At 35.6% G+C, this 22,340-nt stretch overlaps 1 protein-coding gene across 1 annotated transcript in view; it reads left to right on the forward strand.

Annotated features, from left to right (window-relative positions):
- Positions 1-22,340, forward strand: part of VPS13D (vacuolar protein sorting 13 homolog D) — a 96,836-nt gene that overhangs the window by 18,659 nt on the left and 55,837 nt on the right. Inside the window, 22 exon segments of the mRNA XM_010171710.1 lie at positions 675-765; positions 1,305-1,431; positions 2,304-2,484; positions 3,080-3,262; positions 5,761-5,980; positions 6,459-6,669; positions 6,791-6,962; positions 8,326-8,438; positions 8,977-9,186; positions 10,975-11,240; positions 11,416-11,549; positions 12,489-12,644; positions 13,246-13,471; positions 14,177-14,251; positions 14,591-14,797; positions 15,262-15,351; positions 16,374-16,514; positions 17,742-17,864; positions 18,487-18,561; positions 20,949-21,054; positions 21,400-21,552; positions 21,876-22,011. Coding sequence (XP_010170012.1) covers positions 675-765; positions 1,305-1,431; positions 2,304-2,484; positions 3,080-3,262; positions 5,761-5,980; positions 6,459-6,669; positions 6,791-6,962; positions 8,326-8,438; positions 8,977-9,186; positions 10,975-11,240; positions 11,416-11,549; positions 12,489-12,644; positions 13,246-13,471; positions 14,177-14,251; positions 14,591-14,797; positions 15,262-15,351; positions 16,374-16,514; positions 17,742-17,864; positions 18,487-18,561; positions 20,949-21,054; positions 21,400-21,552; positions 21,876-22,011 — 3,396 coding nt within the window.

Genomic DNA, 22,340 nt, shown 5'->3' on the forward strand with positions numbered 1-22,340 from the left:
TAGACACATGTACACCCCTTGAAGGGATGCTGAAGTAGAATGCTCCATGTTACCCAGGCTGAGTTTGACACCCACTCCCCCAGCCCATCCAGTCTGCTCTCTGCCCGAATCTAAGGAAGGTGTGAGTCTTGTGAGCAGTGACTGTTACTTCCCTGGGATAACACAGGGCACAGACTAAATGTCTGCAATCTCCTAAATGTTAAAGTTGCTTCAGTATTAAAGACCTGACATACTGAAATTGTTACTGTGCTGTTCCAGATACTATGGAGTTTATTAAAATAAAAAAGTATATACTTTTATAAATACATATATGTTTATGTCTATACATATATATGTATAAACATGGGAGGTTTTTTAAAGAAATTGTGTGTATAAATATATAATCTTTGCCCAGAGGTCCTGCAGTCTAACTTAAGAAGGACAAGTCTTGAAAGAGAAGAGGTCGAAGATAACAGTGCTAGCATTTGTTGATGACCTGGTCATTCTGAGTTGCTTGGGAGACCTGTTAATATGCAAACAAGGAAGTAAAAGGTTACTTTCCTCTAGCATCTCCCAGATAATTCTTATTTGCAATTCATGTATTACAGTGCAATTGTCTTGTATAAAACTATAAAGATGTTCCAGCTATCAAGTCATACTGTTTAATACCAACCTGTTCCTTTTTGCTTGACCAGGTCCATTCTTTATCGTTAGTATTGAATAAGACAACTAGTGAGCTTGCTAAAGCCAGCGTGTCAAAACTTGCAGCTCACTTGGAAGTGATTGGTGAGTAGATTGGAGGGCTGAGCTTGTGTGCAGTTTAAAATAAAAGGAGTCATGCACTGGAGTTGTGATTTGCAGTGCCTTTATTTTGGTGCTCATTGGGTTTTTTGTGTGTTTGTTTCCTGGGCAAGATGCATATTCTCTTCCCACTGCTTCTTCCTCTGCTTTTTCAGGCTTGATGTTATCCTCCGAGTTGTCAAACCCTTGATCATTTTAGCTGAGATTGGCTAGGATTTTAGTACTTCACTTTCACAGAGCAGAACAGTAATGTGTGTTACTGTGTTAGAGAAAAAGGGAGTTCTAAGTTTTCACAAATCAAAGCGGTGTGATCACATTATGTATGTGAAGCACAGAGTTATGTTTGAGTTAATTTAATTTTTGTACCAGAAAGACATGATTTTCTTTGAACATGAGGTTTAATGTTTAATTGAATGGGATTTATTTAATTACTTGTAATGAGTTTATCCCACTAATAGAAACTTCTGGGTTTTAGTAACTTGTCTGTGTTTGAGGATCCTAATTGCCTGTCTTCTGTTTTGCAGAGGGAGATTTAGCCCTACAAGGAAGTATTGGAAGCCTGTCCTTAAGTGATCTTACAGCTCATGGAGAATTCTACAGAGAACGTTTCACTACAAGTGGTGAAGAAGCACTCATTTTCCAAGTGTATAAGTATGAATTTAAACTTCTTGTTACTCAATATTAGCACCATTAACTTCCTACCCCCTAGAAAAACAAACCAAAAACCAACCAAACTCAGAAAAACCAAACCCACAACTCTCAGGTCTGTGTGATTCTGCTTTGGATGCTTGTGACTTAAATGACATTTTTAACATTTTCAGTCATAAGATTTTTAACTGTTCTTTGTCCTGCAATACAGATGGCTTATCAGGAAAAATAGTTTATTTCCCTCTAAAGCTGTTCTTGACAGTATTTAGGTGATAGTTTGTTCCTAGATAAAATAGTAGTTGTTTTTTAAAAGTTGGAAAAGGTTTTCAACTGATGAAATAGATGTTCCATTGCTCCTTAATTCTGGAATAGTTTGCTTTTGTCATAGTGTACTTTTGAAGTTCTGCTTTCTGTCAAGCAATAGTTATTATCCTGTGATGTTTCATGGTTTTCCACACCTTCCTCCACCCACTAGAATTAATTGGGTTAGAAACTATCCAAGTAATGTTATGGAATTAATTTCAAACTGATTCAGAGTTGAATCTACATATTATCATGCAGTACATGATAAGCCACTGTTCAGATGTATAAAATCACCAAAGGTGTATGTTAGATGTAGAGATTAGAGGTACATTCCAAATACAGAATTTTCCTGTTTGCTTAATTAAAACTCAGTAGCACTTAAATATATGTAATTTAGAAATAATTAATATAAAACCAGTTTTTCATATCTATAATTGAAATAGTTTTAATTTTATACTGTGAACATCAGTTAAATCCTCTATATTATTATTTTGAATGCAAAAAAATGAATAGCACTGTTTGTAGAATGTGGCTAAGGTGATAGCTAAATTTTACTTCTAACATTTTCATAGATACGGGAGGCCAGATCCACTGCTGCAGAGGGAGTGTGATATTCGTGTTGCTCTACGAATGGCATCTGTGCAGTATGTGCACACTCAGCGCTTCCAGGCAGAGGTGGTGTCTTTCATCCAACATTTTACTCAGCTTCAAGATGTCTTGGGGCGGCAAAGAGCAGCAATTGAAGGACAAACAGTATGTCTGAGGTTTTTTTCTGTTCTTTCCTAGCCTGTTTTTGGAAGTTGAAATGCAGTGTAAAATTTACAAAAGCTAACGTGTGAATGATTAATATAGTTAATAGTAATAGCCTTCTTTAAAAAGTCACTTTTCAGAATTGGAAGAAAGACAGTGAATACTTGCATATATGAAGATGCTTCATTGCACATCAGTTAGGAAATTTGAATCTGATTTTGAAAGATCTGTTCTAAATGATTTTTTTTTTCCTTTTGTAAATAATTTTTCTTAAGTAATCTTTCCTTTAACCAGTGAGTAGAGCAGTGTCTGTTCTGCCTCTCTCAGTTCAGGGGTGACAGTGTGCCACACTCCTGATTGCTGCACCTGTTGAACAGGTGTGTGCTGTTTGCATCGTAGCCCTTTTGTAACTAGCCTTTATTTTCTGCCTAAAACAAGAGTTTCAGTTGAGGGTTTTTTTGTATAAAATTTAACACATCTTAATTTTGTAAATCAAGGAATAGTGTTCCTGAATTCAGTACTAGTCAGTGTGAGATAATCACCCACTTTCTGTATTTAAAAAAAAAAATAAAATTAAATGAATTTTTGCTCTTTCCAGGTGAGAGATAAAGCACAACGAGCTTCCCGAGTTCTTCTTGATATTGAGGCTGGTGCTCCTGTTCTGCTTATACCTGAAAGCTCCAAGTCTAATAGTCTTATTGTAGCTAATCTTGGAAAACTGAAAGTCAAGAACAGATTTCTGTTTGCGGGTATGCCGGGTACTTTTTCATTAAAGAACAAGGTAAGAACATTACTCCATAACTTCTTAATTAATCAGCTTGTGGTTTTTCTAATTCTTCTGTATTTTATTTCTGTATCAAAATGGAAAATTACATTTTACTTTATACATACACTTTGTACTACTAGTAGTGAAACAGTCTGTGCCATTGTGCTGGGTAATCTGGATCTGGCCTGCAGCTGATTGCACCCAGCTGCTCCCTTAATGCCTGCACCTGGGCTTGATTTCTGAGACCTTCAGGGCAGAGGGGAGACTGTTGTGTGGAATTTACTAGAACTGACCTTATTAGGAAGCTGGAGCCAGCTGGGTGCACACCTGAATGTGGGAGCATAACGAGCTTTCGGCTCACCTTGTTTATTAGCTTCTTCAACTCTTCGAACAAAATTTCAACAGCGTGAGCAGCAGAACAGAGATCTGTATGGCTGGGACTTGCTGGAACACACTGGAGAACAGAGTTGGTTTTAATTTTTTGTTTGTTTGTTTTTTCTGCTCATGATGAAACTGGGTGTGTGTAGTTGCTTTCCAGCAAATGCTTGAACCTAAGGCTAGGTGCAGGATAGGGAATAGTTAGTGTTGCTGTTGAGAGATGCAGCCACAAAAATTGAGGTAAGGAAAATCCGTCTTGGATGGCTTTCTATATCTAACCTATGCAACAAAATGGGTGGTTGTTCTGAGAACCCATTTTAAAGGGGACAGAAATTAGATGGGACTAAGTTGCTGCAGCAGCTTTATGACCTGTCTGTTACTTCCATCTGATTTATATCTACCAATGTCTTTACTACAAGGAAATATTGGACTGTAATATTGTCTTCTGTACTCTAGTGTGCTGATGTATTTAAAAGTTTATAAGTGGTAGATTCCTAAAAGTTAGAAGTTATAAGAAAGAATATGTGCATAGAAATTTTATTTCACCTTTAAAATGCAGTATTACATAGCACTGTAGAAATTTGGGAGTTTGAAATGAGATTGGATGGTGTTTTGGGGTTTTATTTTGTTTTCATTTTTTCTTTGTCCTATGTTTATTTTTGAGGATCTGATTTTACAAGGCAATGCATACAAGGATCCAGTTTTATTTGAGGTATTTTACATCTTTATAGTAGTGTTCAGGTGCTCCTCATTCATTAAAAAAAAAATATATTTTCTTGTGGAATTTAGCACTATAAAAGTTCCTTTATATGTTAATATTGATTTCTCTGTTTCAAAGGCTTTGGTGAATTCTGCAAGAATTGGATTTTAATTCGTGGTGGTGTGCTCTTTATGCATGTCTGAGGAGCTGTTAATTTGGATTTACTGCATAAATTCTTAGATTTATGGATGATGTGGTGATTTCTTTGCATGTACTTTTCAGTCTTGTCCTTACAGTGTAAAGTATAAAATCTTCAAATTTTTAATCTTATAATTCTTGATCATGGCTGCAATGAATTTTTCCAATTAATAATAATTTAAAACCACATAAGGCAAATAAGATTAATAAATAAAACTGGAAAGTTAAGTTTATGGGTGGGGACTGCATGGTGACATCAGAAGCTGGATACAGAAAGAAGCTGGAAAATGATAGTAACAATACTGCCATCCTGGGTAGAGTTAGCAATCCCGGAGTAAGAGGCAAGTGGATCACTAAAGACGGATGATTGTTATCTGCTAGGACACGTGAAGCTGAGTTAAATTGAAACATGAGGTTAATAAATTTAAATCGGTATAGACTAAATGAACACTGAAATTGGCTTTGGGAGTTTAAAGGTAGTGTGTAAACCTGTTCCACTGGACATGTTTTTGGGAGAATAAATTCTGAATGTTGATGTGACTATTTTACTAGTGAACTATGCCCTCTGCGGGTTTTTGATGCTGGACAGCATCATGAAGGTGGAAAAACTTGTAAGATTTCCACTGGATATGTGCTGATGGGTAAAGATTTATTCTATCTTAAACTTAGCTACTGCAGAAGAATTTTGGGACACACTTTGATATGATGACTGAAGTATTCAAAGTGCATAAATTGATAAACTTCATGGATAGAAGTGTTCACTTATTTAATAAAATACTAAGTTGCTGACATGATCTTGCAGAAATCATGGCATATGTTGTTTTCATCATCTGAAGATGCTCTGAAAACCAGCTTTAAATATTTTAAGAATCTTTATTCTACAGAAATGCTTGATATCTTGACAGTCTTATACCTCTATTTTGTACTGATTTCATTTATCTGGGAGTTCTTATTGGTTTTGTGCAAAAACTAAAAGGTTTTCAATTAATTTCTTGTTTAAAAGATTTCACAACTTTTTTGAAAATGTTGCTGAAATAAACTTTTTTTAAAAAGAATATGTTTTAATACTGTTAAGGTTATAGGAAAAAAGGTGTCCATTTTTCTACAGTAAAAGATACTGGCATTGATACTTAGTTTTTTTGGCAGGAATTTGTTGCAGCTTCAACCTTGGTATATTGATTCCTTAGAATTTAAATTTAAAGTCTATTGTTAATTACAAAATTACTTTCATTAGCAGGATTCGGTTCAATTTTCATCTCCTTTGGGAACTCCAAAACATAGCATGAAGAAAACAACAAGTGCTGATGAATCAAAAGTAGGGATGGAAGGACTGGGCATGAAAAAAACATCAGGAACAAACATTTCTAGGCTGAAAAGTGAGCCTACGCTGAATACCTTGAGTAAGCAACAAGGGCAACAGTCAAAGCTCCCTATTGTCCCAAACCCTGACAGCCCAGGTATGTGACAAATAGCAGAAACCCCATATAGCTCTTCTTTTTCCTTGTCAAATAATGCAGTGCAATTTTGCTTCTATCTTACGTGACACTGAAAAAATAAGGTTCTGAGTCTAAAGATTGTAGATTTATAAAGAAATTGCTTCTTAGTTTTGGGGTTGATTTTTGCAGTTTAAAGGATTTGGGAATTGTAGTTCAGTTTCTGGAATAACAATCCTGCAATTTGGGCATGTTTTGAGGTGCATTGCAGACGTATAAGGAGTATAGTTGGACTATTAATTAAGAGTTTACATTTAGCTGTGAACGAGCTTGGTATTTGGTAGTTAGAGGTTATTGATGAGTATGAATAAAAAAAAATAATAAAAAAAATCTGAATAACTTCCAGGAGAGACCAGCTTTATTTTTAAAGTAAGGTGCATTAGTTTTGTACAGATTATTATTTTTTTTCTTTCTTAATGTGTTATCTCCTGTGCACTTGCAGAGGATCACATCTGCCTCTTAGACTGCATTGTGGTTGATCTGCAGGACATGGACATATTTGCAGCAGAAAGATATCAAAGAGGGTGTTCAAAGGCTGTGGAAGATACAAGTGTGGACTTGAGCTTTCCGTCCTACTTTGTGAGGCAGACAGGTGGAAGCCTATTAACAGAACCTTTCAGACTGAAGTTACAAGTAGAGCGAAACTTAGACAAGTGAGTTTATCTAAACAAGATCACTTGATGCTGTTAACCTAAAGCCAGTGTTTGAGATGCTTTTTATCGTATCTTAAAAGTATTACCTGCTGTGTTATAGCACCTTTTTCCTTTGTTGTAGAGAGCTCAGTCATGCAGTTGCAGACATTTCGATACATGGCAATCTGTCATCAGTCCATTGCTCCCTGGATTTGAATAAGTACAAACTGATACGTGGACTGCTGGAGAACAACCTTGGGGAGCCTATAGAAGAGTTCATGAGGCCTTATGATTTGCAAGATCCAAGAATTCATGTAAGAGGAACTATATGCAGTTGAAATTCTCTTGAAATGTCTGGGGTTTTTGCTGATTAGGTTAAGTACCTTCTTGTAGTCTACCAGGTGGACTGATAGATTAAAAAAAAAAGAAAAAAAAAAAGAAAAAAAAGTATCTTCTGACTACAGAAGGAACCTTTTTGTTAGTAGCTACTCCTGTGAATTCAGGTTTGTCTCAGCAACACGGTTGTCCTTTCAGGTGTGACTTGCTCTTACAATTTTTTCATGTTTCTGAGATTCTGATCTTTAGAAGAGACATGTGAGAAAGCGCCATCATTGCTTGTATTAGTTCATTTTAGGCATGCTGAAATATATTAGTGGGGGAAAAAGTTACCAAGTCTATGAAAACTATACCTCCCCCCCAAAGTATTTCAGCTGAGCTGCTATTGTACTATATTATTGGTACATTAACAAGTCTAAGATTTTTCCATTTGAATTAATCTTTTTGGAGGGACTTAAAGGTTATCCTCTAATCATGTGCAGAATGATGATTCTTTTTCAGTGGTGTCTATGACATTCTTAAAGACCTATGAGATTGTGGAATGTGTATTACTTTGTGGTAAAAGTCCTCTTTTTGTCCTATAAATCTGAAAGAAGAATTTCAGTAATAAAAGCTTTACAGCAGAGCTGAGCGTTTTCTTTTTGGAGCAGGTTCTCAAGTATCGCCTACTTAGCTCTTGTCAAATACTATCCTTTCAGGAAGAGTGGGCAGCACATGGAAGTAATATTTATCCTCATTACTGGGAAGGGAATTTGTTGAATAACATGTTTTCTCTTGATCTTATGGGGCTTCTAAGCATTTTCTATGTTGCATGACTGTAATCTTTGCTTAAGATGCAAATACGTGACCGCAACAAGGTGAAAAATTGCTAGGAAGCATCTAGGATTCTCTATAAGATCTGGGGAAAGAATAGGTAAAGTTCTTCTAATACAAGTATGCTCTTTGTGTCAGGCTTTTCACCTAAAAATCTTTAAAAAAACCAACCAAACAAAAAAGCTTCAGAAACTACAAATATGATTTAATGATAGAAGGTACCTGAAACAGTTTGAAAGAATTGTTGACTGTTTGGGTTTTTTTGTAGGGGGTGACAACAGTGATATTTTGTTTAAGAACAAAGAAGCTATAGAGCAGTAGTGTGAAAATAGTTAATAGACATGTTTCAAGTTGAGGGCTAAGCTGTTGTGGAGTGTAACTTTTTTTCCCCGGCAACAGTTAATGAAAGTTTCTGAAGGAGAGAGACACTTCAGCTGTTTGCATTTGTCTGAAATTACAAAGTTTAGTTCAGGAATGAAAGTTAAACAGATGCTCTGAAAAAAGACTGTTGGTGTCTTCCAATTTCAGACAGTTTTGAGTGGAGAAGTGTATACTTCTGTGTTGTTCCTCATTGACATGGTTAATGTGAGTCTGGAACTGATGGATCCGAAAGGAAAAGATGGATGCAGCTCTTTAGCAAGGTATGAAATTTCTTTTGTTACCGAATACCTTATCCTAAATACTATGCTCATCTGAGGGACTATAGCAGGAATTAACATAATAATGAAATTATGGTTTAATAATGCAATGAAACAGAATTACTTAATTAGAGTCCAAATTGATATTTTCAGCTGATCTGAAAGATGAAAAGGAATGACACTGTTCAAAAGATACCATCTGTGTCTGTCAAGTTGTTCTTGAAATCACAATTCAGTAATCAGTTGACTTGCCCAAGACAAATGGTATTCTAGTTAAGAAAATGTTGAGAGGTAATCTTAAAAAAACAGATTTCTGCTATGTTGTTTTGTTTTTTTTAAAATCCAGAAGGTTCTGTATCAGTGGAAAATATTAATACATGCAGTATAGATCTTTCTGTCTCTGAGATGTGATTATAGTTGTTTTAGAAAATATGTAAAAAGGTACAGCAGTATACCATGCATACTTTTAAAACATGTGACTTCTAGAAATGAATGGGCCACAAGACTCTTAAATATATTGTTTTGCTTTTTATTCTCCTAGGTTTGATTTTAAGAAATCCAAATTGCTTTTTGAAAGCTCTTCAAATGGAACAAAGTCTGTAAATTTGGTTTCTCATTCCATGATGGCATTTGACACACGTTATGCTGGACAGAAGTCTACTGCAGGCACACCAAATGTCTTTAACTGCATCTTTCAGTCATCAAAGAATACGAGTAGTCCAGGAGCAATCCAGATTGAATTGCACTTCAGGTTGGTAATTTTGGGATTTATTTGTTTGTTTGTTTATTTTTAATAATGCCATACTTAATCAGGAGTGTCTTGTTTTTAGTGTAGCTATTACTAATGCAGATAACATTGCTGGCACTGTATTTAAATCTGAAGACATTTTTAGGGTGGTCAGTGGTACCTGATAGATTGAAATCTGCAATTAGTAATTAACTGAAGATTGTTGGATTTTTTAATTCCTCCCCCATTTTTGCAATTAAAAAAAAATAGGTTTGAATGTGTAATGTATCAGATCAAGTTCTGGCCTTAAAATCAGTAGTGCTTAAAGCTTGATAAGTCTGGCTTATTGCTTGTGTTTGCATAAACCATATTATAGAATTTTTAATATATGTTGCACAGAAAGTGTTTTCCAGTAGGTGTCACACTTGCCTTTCTGAGAGAATCAAAAAAATACAGAAATGGCACCTCTTTTAAAAAGCAGTACCTACATTCTTTCTATATTCTATGTTACCCTATTTGTTTTTCCTTATCCAAATCTCTTGGAAGGCATAAAGGCATCACAGTGGATATCTGTTTTGTTCCAATTTAATATTGATTACATTTATTCATTAAAAAAAAATAAGAAACAAACTTTAGGCAACTGAGAGAAATTTGTTGTATAGACTTGAATAATTCAAATTGATGGCTGTAAGTACTTATTAAGTTTATGTTCACAAAGACACCAAGGTTTTTGTTTGAATAGAATTAAAATGCCATGGGATTTACCAAAACACAACCAACCAACCAACCAAACCCAACAGGGTTTTAATGTAACTGTTGATCCAGCATCTGCCTAGATTGGAGGTTAGTTTGCACAGTGTAGCCTAATCTGGTTTATGAGTGGTAGTTTCAGAAATTTTCTTCCCAACTGTTGTGCTTTTAAAATTTAGCCACATAAGCATGTGTTACGTTTCTACTGGTGAGAGCATCCTTGGCACTAGATATAAGCTTTTCCAGAGTTCAGTGATAGTGTTATCCTGGCTCGTGCCTTTTGGAAACATCCTGGAGAGCCAGGGAGGGTTAAAGGCTTTTACTGCTGGAAGCAATGCAGGCTGGCTGCTTCTCGCAAAGGAATTACAGTTCTTTAGAGATTTTATAGTTCAGAAAGTGTTGGAAATAAAATTGTTTCATGGTATTTAAGCACTTAGATTATTTTCCAGTTAGCATGGTGTGTAACTATCACACATGACCAAATATAATTGGTATTCCAGATCATGAAGCCAAACAGTTTTATCCCTCCTAGCCAGATACTCAAAATGTGATGCTAACAGTTCAGGAAGGCTAGCATTTTTTCTGAATGACAAAGAAGCTTCCTGTGCTGCAAAATGCTGTTAGGGTGTGAAAGAGAACACACTGTACGTTTAATCTTTTAGAGGGATATGGAGCCAGGGCTAAATTTCACACTCAGTATGTTAGGTTTGATATCAAACAGATGCAAAATAATAATTAAAAGATCAGTTTTAAAATTTGAGACTTTTCAAATTAATATCCATACTGTAAATGTATTAAAGGAGCTTCATAAGTTAATTTCTTGTTACATAGTTTTTTAGTTAATCTTTTGTGTCGTTAAAGTTTCGAATTCATACAGTTAAGATCTGTTGGCTACAGCAACTTGATGAATTTCAATCTGTTTAAATGTATATATGTATGTATTTTAAAGGGCAGACACTCTGTAAACTAAGTGTATCCCTATAAAGTTCTGTATGATTCTATGATTCTTTTAAGTATATGCAAGATATAAAGTTCATATGTATGCTTCTCTCTTCTTAAAAGGTCTACTAAGGATTCCTCCAGTTTCACAGTTGTTCTGAACAATCTTCGTGTATTTCTAATATTTGACTGGTTGTTACTTGTTCATGACTTTTTATATACTCCTGGAGATACCAAAAAGCGGGAAAATCCCCTTTCTTCCCGGCAGCGCACTTACAGCAGTGAAACAGCTGTAGTTCCAAAAACAGTGAAAAGTGGAGTAGTTACAAAACGTTCATCGCTACATGTGTCTGCAGAAAAACAACTGGAAGTTAAGGTTAATGTGACAGGTAAATGTATTCTTCTCTGATGCTTTTTTAGGAGCTTTTCTGATTAAAAGCCATGTGCTGGTGGAAAAAATAGGTCCTTTAAAGGACAGAAAATCAAGAAACCTGCTACAAATGCTTAAGGTACCTTAATAGTATTTTCAATTGGTTTGTTTATTTGTCTTTTTGTTTTGTTAAGGAACTGAATTTGTGGTCGTTGAAGACATGTCTTGTTTCGATACCAGTGCAATCATTTTGAAGGGGACCACTGTTCTCACTTACAAGCCCAAGTTGTTAGATCGTCCTTTCTCTGGTAGTTTGTTTGGCATTGAGGTAAGAAGAAATAAATTTGCTCTTGTAAATCATCTAAAATTAGAGGAGATAGAAGATACTTTACTATAAATATATATACAACAGAAGTAGTCCGCAGATTATTTTTGAAGATTGTTACTTCCTCATCAAATGCTCTCATTCTACAGCAGTTTTAATAATGGTTTTATATTATTTCTGTTAAGACATTGAAACATGTGACTATAATATCAAAACATTGCTAGTTAGTAATCTAGCTTCCAGTCATGAATTGAAAAATTAATTGAAAGCTGAGGAGTGACTGGGTAGACAGAAGCCCACGTGGTCAGGAAAGGCCTGCAAGCTGTAATCATAACTGACATGAGGTGAACAAGCAGTATCATGCCATTGGAATATGCAAGTAGGGATCTTTGACTACTAGGAGTTTTGAGTATGTAAAGTGATGCTTACATCCTATTCAGCAGAGCTGGACCACAGCTGGGGTGCTGTGGCCAGTCTTGGGGAAACAGAGCTGAAGAAGCTCTGAACAATTGAGAGGAGAGCAACAAGAACACTCAGAATTAAGGGGTACAAACTACGTGGGGAAAGTTTAAGAGAATTTGCTCAGAAGAAGAGTGTGCAGAGATGCAGTAAATCCTAAACAGTTTTTGTAGACCAAAGAACAAAATGTTTTCCATATCTGTGCTAGCAGAAATAGTGAACTTAAGCTTAGCAGTAAAGGGAATATTTGGTTGCATATCGGAATTTCTTTTCCCGAACTGACAGCATAGCTGAGCGCTGGAATAAATTGTCTGGAAAGATTTTGGAACCTCTGCTGTCTTAAAGTTTACAAAGGAATTGTCTGTAGAGAAGAGTTTGGCTATAGTTCATGTTTTGTGATGGAGAGTGAGTTTTTGATTTCAAGGTTCTTGCCAGGCCTGTTCTCTCAGTTCCTAATTTTTTAAAACTATTTTTAATTTTTAGGTTTTTTCATGCCGGTTAGGAAACGAGCAAGAGACTGCACTGTCTATTATTGATCCAGTACAAATACAGATGGAACTTGTTGGGAACGCTTCCTACCCAAGTGGTTCAGGACTGTTGGATGCTTTCAATAGTGAGGATTTTCCTCCTATTCTAGAGGTAATATTAAAGGCCTGAATAAAAATATATACAGTAGGGAATACTAGATCATGATCTTGCATAGGTTTTTTTTTAATACCCAAGGATTCAATAGAATACTTTCAAATATATAAGAAAAGAATAAGGTAAATTTTTCCTGAAGTGGAAAAGGCAAAGAAACAAGCATGCAGAACATGCTGTTGGTGGTAACAAAGGAGTGATTTCTAGGATATATTATAGAGATTAATAGTTGGGGGGGAAAAAAGTGAGCTGTTATTGTAGACATGTTAGTTACTAATAACTGAAAGAAAAAGGTTTATTTTCTGTATCTCATTGTTCGTATTTGTTACAGGGAAAATCTATTTAGAGACTTCTTTTTACTATTATACCAAAGGAAGCCTTTTTTTTTTTTTCCCCCTGATACGTGCTTTTAATGCTTTTGGTTGTTAGTAAATAATAGTAAGTTAGGTAATTTTATTACTGGAGCTTAAAACAATGAGGTCATCAGATTTTAGTAGTAAATTTCATCTAACTTTGGGAAAAGCTTTGTTAATATCCAAAATATACAAAAATAATATGTTAAAAAGGATAACTGAATCTTATTTTTAATTTTTTCATTTAGGTTCAGTTGCAAGCGCTGGATATCAGACTGTCATACAACGATGTTCAACTGTTCTTGGCAATTGCAAAGTCAGTTCCTCAGCAGACCAGTGCAGCTATGCCTGACTCAACTGCATCAACTGCTGAAAATACTACTAAAGCTTCTAGTTCAGCGCTGGTAAATGAGACTTCCACCGTGACACATGAAAACAGAGAGATATCCAAACGTGTGTTGGATCCTGTTCTTGGTATGTTTTTAACTGCTGGAGTGAAGATGTTTTTTATATCCAAAGGAGGTTTCTGCAGTGTGAAGCTAGACTATATGCTAAACGCAAAAGATGTTGATATCTTAATTGTGTAAAACCCTTAATTGATTTGAATTATCTGATGGTAGCATTATACTGATGATACTATTAAAAAAAAAAAGTATAACTTTTTTTTTGTTTTTTTCTGCTTTTAGTATGACAGTGGGTTTTTTTGTAAGTTTTATTTAGCATTGCTTTTCATTGCAAATCATCATGATGGAGTACTTCTTAGCAAATTTTGAAGGGGGAGAGGGGCCACCTCTTCAAACTCATTAAACTGATTGTGAAGTGGAAAGCATCACAATTACCAGTTACCTCTTCATGTCTAGCAATCTTTTGTTTTGGTGACATTACTTTTTAACAAACTAAAAATTGTGTGTGGTTGGAACCACTGCCAGACAATAATGAGGAAATAATGAGTGAAAAAGTCTTTCTTCTCTGCTACTGCACTTGAGTGTCATGTGGGGAGTTCAAAGTAAGTAATTGTGTTCTGAATGAAGGATTAGTTTACAAAACAATTGCTTTTTCTACAGTTGCAATGTTAAACAAACATAACTCAATTTTTCATACAGGTATATCTTAATTTTAGAAATGAAAACAAGTAGATAACTACCTAGGATTTATCATTCATTAACTGTTCAATTACAGAGGTACAGCTGGCTCGCCTCCAGGAGCTGGGATTCAGTATGGAAGATTGTCGTAAAGCTCTTTTGATCTGCCAAGGTAACATCAGATTTTCTTAACTGGCCTTGCAGATTGTTGATATTTCCTAACTTACAATGAAGTAAAAAATCTCAGACTGTAAGGTAGCTGATGCACAGGCAGTATTTCCTTATCTTCTTTACTCAGTTTGCAAACTTCAAAACACATTCCTTATTCTTAGCAAATACTGATGTATTTATAATCTCCTCATATTTATGTTATTAAATAGAACACATTCAAGGTACTGTCGGTGTCTATACTAATTAAGAGAGAAGGAATTAGTTTGCTTCTGTATGTTTTTTAAACAAGTATGTTTCATTGAGAAAGTAGATGGTGATTGATTGGTTGGTTTTATCTAAGGTGACTTGAAAAAAGCAGCAAGTTGGTTATTTAAGAATGCTGAACCTTTGAAATCAGTTTCCCTCGCCTCTTCTGGTCGAGATAGCCAAGGGATTGTGCCTTTTCAGTTCATCTCTGGAGTGGAAATAAAAGCAGAAAGTATATGCATTTGCTTTATTGATGACTGCATGGACTGTGACGTTCCCCTTGCTGAGTTAACCTTTTCACGTGAGTAGCTTGTTTTGCTGAGTGAGTTGCAGTGTCAGTTACTGTGTAGGGTGTATGTTCAGCACCATGCTCTAGTTACTTAGGACTTGTGAAATTTCAGCTGACAGTGTTTTGGTGGTGGTGGTTGTGTGGGGCTTTGGGCTTTTTGGGGTTCTTATTTGTTGTTGGTTTTAGGTTTTGTTTAAGTTTTGTTTGGAAGATTGCAGTCTTTGTGGAGTTAAGATTCTGATTCCTCCTTTATGCATCATGTAACAAATAGAATCTGTCCTGAGCAGAACCCTAGGGAGACTCCATATTGTAGCGCATGGGCGACTATAAACATTCTTTGAAGAGTATTATGATACACTTCTTGTACCATTTAAATTTAAAAGACAAGATAAAACCTTCCATTGCCTACTTAACACTTCAGAAAATCAGAAAACTTGATTGTTTTGCATTAGTATAACATTCACTTTTTTTTACAGGTTTGAATTTTCTCCAACATTTAAGAGCCAACCCTGAAGGCTACGCTCATTTTACCCTCTCTGGGGATTATTACAATCGTGAGCTTTCAGGTGAAATACTGGGGTGGTGGGAGGGGATGTTGTTTCCTTTATTTCTGTTTAGGAAAACAGCCTTGCCTACTACAGTAGCCTGAAATTCACCCAACATGAAATGCATATGAGAGAATGTGAAAGGTTGACTTTTGTGACTGTGTGTGTGTGGGAACATGTGATCCTAGACAAGATATACCAACTTGATATCAGATGGAGGGATGTGGAGAGTAGAGAGATGGCTGATACAAAAGTTGCACTGAAGTTTTCAAATGTAATTGCATCAAAAGGTTATGTAAGAATGTGACAGTTACGTAACTAACTGTCTCTGTATTCACTCCTCTTTTTTAGTAGTTAATTGTTTTGACACGTTCAGTTTGTTACTTATTTCAGGAAAGAAAATCACATGAGGGTAGGCAATTAGTCTGAAGGCAGTGGATTAACGTAAGAAGACCATAACTTATATTTTAGATATAAAAAAGCAAGTTATGTGTCAGTACAGGTCAGCCACTGACAAACTAAATAATCTAGTTGTGTATTTTCTCTGAATTGAGAAACTGAATTTCCTGTTATAAAAATGGTGACAACTTCTTCAGTAATTATATGTCAATAACAAGGTAGTTTTTTGTTTTTAAAAATATGTAGGATATTTTTTTCAAATAGCTTTTAGACTTTTCATGTTACTCAGTAGTAGGCCAACTTATGTATAATTGTGTGAGAAACATTTTCAAAACTATTTCAGAGAACTCAGTTCTGGCTAACTTCAGTATGAAGCTGTAACTGCCTTCTAATGGTTTCCTTGGAATTAAGATATTTCTGCAAGACCCTACACAGAGTGTACACTGGTTCAAATGGAGGAGCTGGAGCAGCTTTGTATTAGCTAGTAAATTAAATCTCTAGGTTTACAAGTTTGTCTTGAACACAGATTGAAAGTGAGGGATCTCATTATTCAAGTTGCAGTATTAACTACTAAGGTATGTAAACAGCATTCCAATGTGGCCTTCAGATGTGTAATACATGGGTCATTTTCTGTTTGTTCTCAGGCTGGGAGCCATTTATTGAGCCATGGCCGTGTTCAGTTTTTTGGCAACAGCAAGCTTCGAGCCGCCTCCACCCTTCCCGACTGAAGCTGGAAGTGAAGGCTAAACACCGTTTGGATATAAACATTACCTCTGTCTTCATAGGTATGTGGGAGTGTTCCCCGAGAAGGTCACTATACAGTCTGGTTTTCACTGTACTGAAAGTGGCAGACGTTTCTAATGGAGTCCTGCTGGTGCCCTGTAGATGGACAGAGGGAGATTTGGCACCAGTCCCTAGATACTTCACATGATATTGTACGCAGGTGTGCGTTTAGGCAGCCTGTATTTTATCAGATATTGTGAAAGTGTAAAGACACGAGCTACATATTTTAGAGGTTAGTAGGAGTTCTTTCTCTGGTCATATGAATTCTATCAAATTCATATGTTATTTGAAATTTATTTCTAATCAGAAACAGGCTTTCATCTAAAGCTTTCTATACTTTACAGTACTTAAAAATACTTTGTTAAACTCATAATTTTTCAGTACATTGACAGATGTAGTGGGGAGCTACTTATTTCAGTTCTCCAGTCTCTGAAAACCTGAGCTGTCAATGCCCATCTCAGGAAATCCAAATATTTTGTTCATCATTAACTCAAACTTCATGTAAGCTTCTGTGTTGTGAGACTATGATTGTGTGTGTTTCCCAGAAATACTGTTGCCTATTCCGTGTGCAAATCTGAATGATTTGGTGATCACAATAAAAAAATTTAAACGGCTGACCTTGCAGATATAACAGAAGAGCCTTCCTTGTTCCTTGCATATTCATTCTTTCTCCCACAAGGCCTGTGGGGTTGGCAGAAAGAGGGAGCCAAGGTGGGAGGAAAAGATGCAAATCAATGGTACCTAAGAGTTCCAGTGATGCTTTATAATACTAGTGATAACAAGTAGTATGGCTAGTTTATGATTAATACTGTGCCAGAGGACTCTCTTGGTGTCTTGATATTTATGCAGGATTGTGCTTGTACCTCTTAAAAAAAAAAAAAAAAAAAAATTAGTGCTTCTAACATGAAAATATTTAAGGTTAATTGCCTCCTTAGGGAGAGCTGTTACATTACCACAAGTGTATCTTAAGAACATGGAATTCCACTAAAGTTTTTTTTTTAAAAAAATAAATCTTAAGAATATAAAAACGTTTGTTTTTGCAGACACAGCTGTGATTTTGTGAGCTGTTGTTTGTCTAACTTATGTAAGAGGCTCATAGAAAAAGCAGTGAAGTAAAACTTTTACCATTAAAGTGGAGTAACTTTAGTGTTAGGTTTTAACGTTCTTTTCAATTACTTTGTTTACTACCACCTTGGAGACATTTACTGTCTATGCTTATATTCCTCTAGAACAATACACATGTACCAAACAGTCATGGATGGAAGATTACTGTAAACAGGACAAAGAAGTGAATATAATCAGTTCAGAAGACTGGATGGGTTCTTCGGTGGATCCACCGTGTTTTGGGCAGAGTATGATACTCATTAATCATACTTTATTTAAAACAGTCCTGACAAACACAGTCATCTGTCTAATGTATTGCAAACGTAAATATTTGGTCTTCATAGCATACAGTGAATTGTTAGAAATATTTCACAAAAAGGCAGAAATACTATTTTCTGTTCCATTGTGTTCAATTCTTTAAAAACAAAAACCTTTCTAGTAACTTAGCTTTGAGTGAGAACTTTGCACTTTGACTTCTGCTTCCTTTTTTTGTCAGACTCAGTTAATGAGTGTCTATACTGTCAAAGATTAAATAAGAGTATTGAGTTTAGGGCATGTGCAGTTCAGGAGGGATCTTTTTCTTTCTGTACTCCCAAAGGCCTAAGTGACTGAGTTTTTGGGAAAAATGCTGTTACATTTATGAAACAATTCTCTAAATGTGGCAGGTCTTCTCAGTTTCTTTTCTCCCAGTGTTACTTCTGGAAGAAACTTCAGCAATTCAGATGCCAACTTAGTATAAGCAAATTCTTAGAGACTCATACACTGCATGATGCCAACTGTTTGTATCTTTCCTGATGCATGATGGGGAAGAGTACCTGTGTTTGTGTGGTTTTTTTCTTACCTGCTAACTTTGTCTTTCCTGTCTGCCAGGCCTTCCTCTTGTCTACCTTAGAACTAGGAGTACAGCCAGTTTGACTAACCTAGAACATCAGATCTATGCTAGAGGTACTGTATAGCAGAGAGAGACAAAAAGGTTTTGTTGTTCTTTGGAAGGCTCATGAACAATAAATGCTGTGTTGTGTGTGTGACTTGCTGGTAGATTGGCCTCTAAAACAAACAAAAAGCAGCCCAAAACCAAACAACATAACAGCTACTTTGCTTTTAAGCTGCTTAACTTAGTATTTCATCCTGTCTTTCTCTTATGTTCATCTCTGGGCCCTTCAGGAAAGAAGGGAGGAATAAAACTAATCCAGGAGCACTGTCTTTTTCAGGAAGTTTTTCATATGAGTTGCTGACTATTCAATGTCCCTTTTCTAGAGAGACAGTATACTGTGATTAAAAATAGTTAAATAAATCACAAGATTTTTAAATTTCATATTTTAAAAATGTCCAACAGTTATATGTTATATATACTTATCTGTGCTTGATTCAGCTACTTAAACTTAAAGATGCCTTCAGAAGGAACAAACTGTTTTCAATAAGCCTTAGGAATAAGGCATTCCTAATAAATACCCTGTTGATTCATTTGTTTTATATTTGACAGTACAGTCTTTGGGCAAAACCATCCAGTTTAAAATACGATTTTTTATTTTTTAAGGTTTGTGACTTATGGAAGACAAAACAGCACAGCTGATAAATATGTTGTCCCTCTAGAAAAGTTGCTAAATGGGAGGAGAGAAAGCTTTCTATAAATCTAGATCTGTGGGCTGTTCAGACTGTCCCTTAGAAACATTTTCTCCAAATAGTTGCAGACAGTTCATAAATTAAATGATAGAATGATTTATTTTTCTGAGGTATTTTTCAGGAAGATTTGTGGGGTTTTTTGTGGGGAAAAAAACAAACCAAAACCAACCAAACAAAACACCAAACAATAAAACCTCTTAATATTTCTTGCTGGGCTTTTAGTGGGTGTTGCAACTAAGTGACTAAATGAATTATGAAAAAAACCTTGTAAGGGTGGTCTTTAATTTCAGGCAGTAGTCTCAAAATGCAATATTTACATTATGTTTTCTTTTGAAAATCGGGCCATAGTCCCAAAAATTCTTTTTTAAAAATCTCAAAAAATAAATCGGCAATTGATTAAATACCAGAGTAGAAGTTCATTTGACTTCTGTAATTTTGTAGAACCTGAGCTAGCCAAAAAAATGTTATAAAGTAAAGCTCAGCATTAAAAAGATTGTTTTATTTGCAGTTGGCAAAAGTCAGAGTTTTCATTTTCAAGAATTTCATCTTCTTGGAAAGAACTTTCTCTGTAAGCTTTAGAGAGATCAGATTTAGGTCTCTACTGACAACGTAAGGTATATAGGAATTTGTTGTAATTGATTTGGAAGAAAATCTTATGCAATCATCAATAACTCCTTCAAAAACTTACCTACCCATCCCTTCTTGCCTCTGTAAACTTGTGCTTAAGTTATTCTTAGTTAAGCACATGTTGTAGTGGGGTGAATGGGTCTCAGAACATGAAGTACTTGAACTCAGTATCAGTCAGACTGCAGATAAATTCTGTGGAATAGATTTCATTTCTTTCTTAGCTTTTCTTTAAGCAGCTGATTTATTGTGTGTGCCTTGTTTCTACTCATACAAAAAGATGTATGTATTTAGGGAACAGCCATTTATCTTCCTTTTTAAGTAGTTACTGGAATTTGACAGAGGTTTTTTTCTGTCCAAACACAGTAAGTATTTTCACAGATATGATGTACTGCAGTACGGAAGACAAGAGTAACATTTGTGTGTTAGTAATGCAGAGTGGAGAAAAAGTCAGACATGATAGGTGAAATTTCTTGTTCTGAGGTTTTGCTGTCCCAGCATTTTAACAAAACCAGATTACCTTTGGTTGCATTCAAATTATTTTTTCATACTTCTTTTTTTACCAGTCTTTATCCTTTTAGGAAAATAATTCTACTTGTTCAGTCTTTGAGGAGAGAAGTTCCATTTAAAGAGAGTACCAGATAATCCTGTGCTTGTTGTGTTAAATAGAGCATAAATCTTAATTATAAGTGAATATGTGTTTAGTACTTTATCAGCATTTGGATGTACATGAAAAGTTACTGATCATGATTGGGTTTTTAGTTAGATTTTCTAGTTAGTTTTAACTGGAGGCATAGTATTTTATAAGACTTGATATGAAGAAACAAAAGAACATGTAGATTAAGCTCAGTTTTCAGGGTGGGGGTGATGTAGGGAAAAGAAAGACTTTGTTTGCTTTGTCCCATTTCTAAAATAGTTACTAAATTTTAAAATGTTTTTAGAAACCTGTTGCCTAGTTTCTTTGATCTGTTTTTCTTTAATTAGTGCAAGTTGTGATTCTACAGCCATTGTGTGTCATCCTACATTAGCATCTGATGAATGCTTCTCTCGTAAGCATTTAGACAAACGTTTATTCTGTTTTATAGCTGAAATGAAGACTCCAAAACGTAGGCAGCCATTTGTCCCATTTGCTCTAAGGAATCATACTGGATGCACGCTGTGGTTTGCTACCCTGACTACAACACCTACACGGTAAGAAGCTGTTGCGGGATCGCTTTGACAGTATTTGTCTGGCTTCTCTAACATGTTAGCCAAACCCTCCTGTTTCCAGTGCTTTTGTTTTCTTGAAGAGAAACATAGTCAGTTACCAGTCTTTCTTAGTTAAGTGCCTTTTCTTTGACGGTGTGGTAGTTTTACTACTAAAAAAAGATTTATGTTTTCTCAAGAAGCCCAAGAGAATTTGAAAACTAGTCAGATACGTTCATGATGTGTATATGTTTACTGCAGGACTTCTGTAGATTGAGGCAGACTTAAAAGCACTTATAACTTGAAGTAGTCATTTTGTCAGTTTGTAAAACAATGTGATTTTCTTCACAGGGCTGCACTGTCTCACAGTGGGAGTCCAGGTGTTGTTCCTGAGGAAAACAGGACGTTGCTGGATGATGCCCATAACGTCAGTGAATGGCAAGAAGTTAACACTGGGGAAGAGATTCCATTTGAATTTGAAGCCAGAGGGAAACTCAGACACAGGTGAAAGGACCAGGCTGGGAGATGTGTTTTGACACACTTATGTATGGAATGGATAGGATCATTATTGAGAACATTAGCAGATAACTAAACTAAAAGTGGATATTTTTTTTAAATCTCCTGTTAATGTTTTGTTTTTAAATATTTAAAACTCATGTATAGAATGAAATTTATTAGTTGGCTAGCAAGCAGCATATATTGCTGTTGGTGGCAGCCTTAATAAGATTCTTTATTCAGAATCCAAAGGATGTTCTAGGTTTGAACTGTTTGGCATTTACACTGTATAATAATACTTAATAGTAATTTAACTTGATCTAACCTGGTAGGCACACACATGATCTAAGAATTCATCAGTTGCAAGTGAGAGTAAGTGGCTGGGAAGAAGTCAGTCCAGTATCTGTAGACAAGGTTGGAACGTTTTTCCGATACGCTGCACCAGATAAGAACTCATCCTCTTCTACTGTAAGTTCTGATTTGGAGTATTAGTTCTAATAGAATATGTTATTTGAAAGCAATGATGTCTCCCAAGATTTTGATCTTAAATCAGCTGCTGTTGTCTGTCTTCTTTCCAGTTAGCTTGGATTGGGAGAGTCTGGAGATGCTGGGTTCCTAACTGACAGTTTCTTGTGTAACAAAAACACAAACAGAGTATTTAGCAGTTAGTCTGTGCTTAGCAGTCAGAGCTTCCGTTGACAGAACTGATATGTTAGTGACAGTGTCATAGACTGACAGAGATGGAGCTTTAAATCAGCACAGCATTTCATCAACTACTTGTATTTCTTCTATTGCAG

This window comes from Antrostomus carolinensis, unplaced genomic scaffold (assembly GCF_000700745.2).
Source record: "Antrostomus carolinensis isolate BGI_N321 unplaced genomic scaffold, ASM70074v2 scaffold16277, whole genome shotgun sequence".
NCBI classification, from domain to species: domain Eukaryota; kingdom Metazoa; phylum Chordata; class Aves; order Caprimulgiformes; family Caprimulgidae; genus Antrostomus; species Antrostomus carolinensis.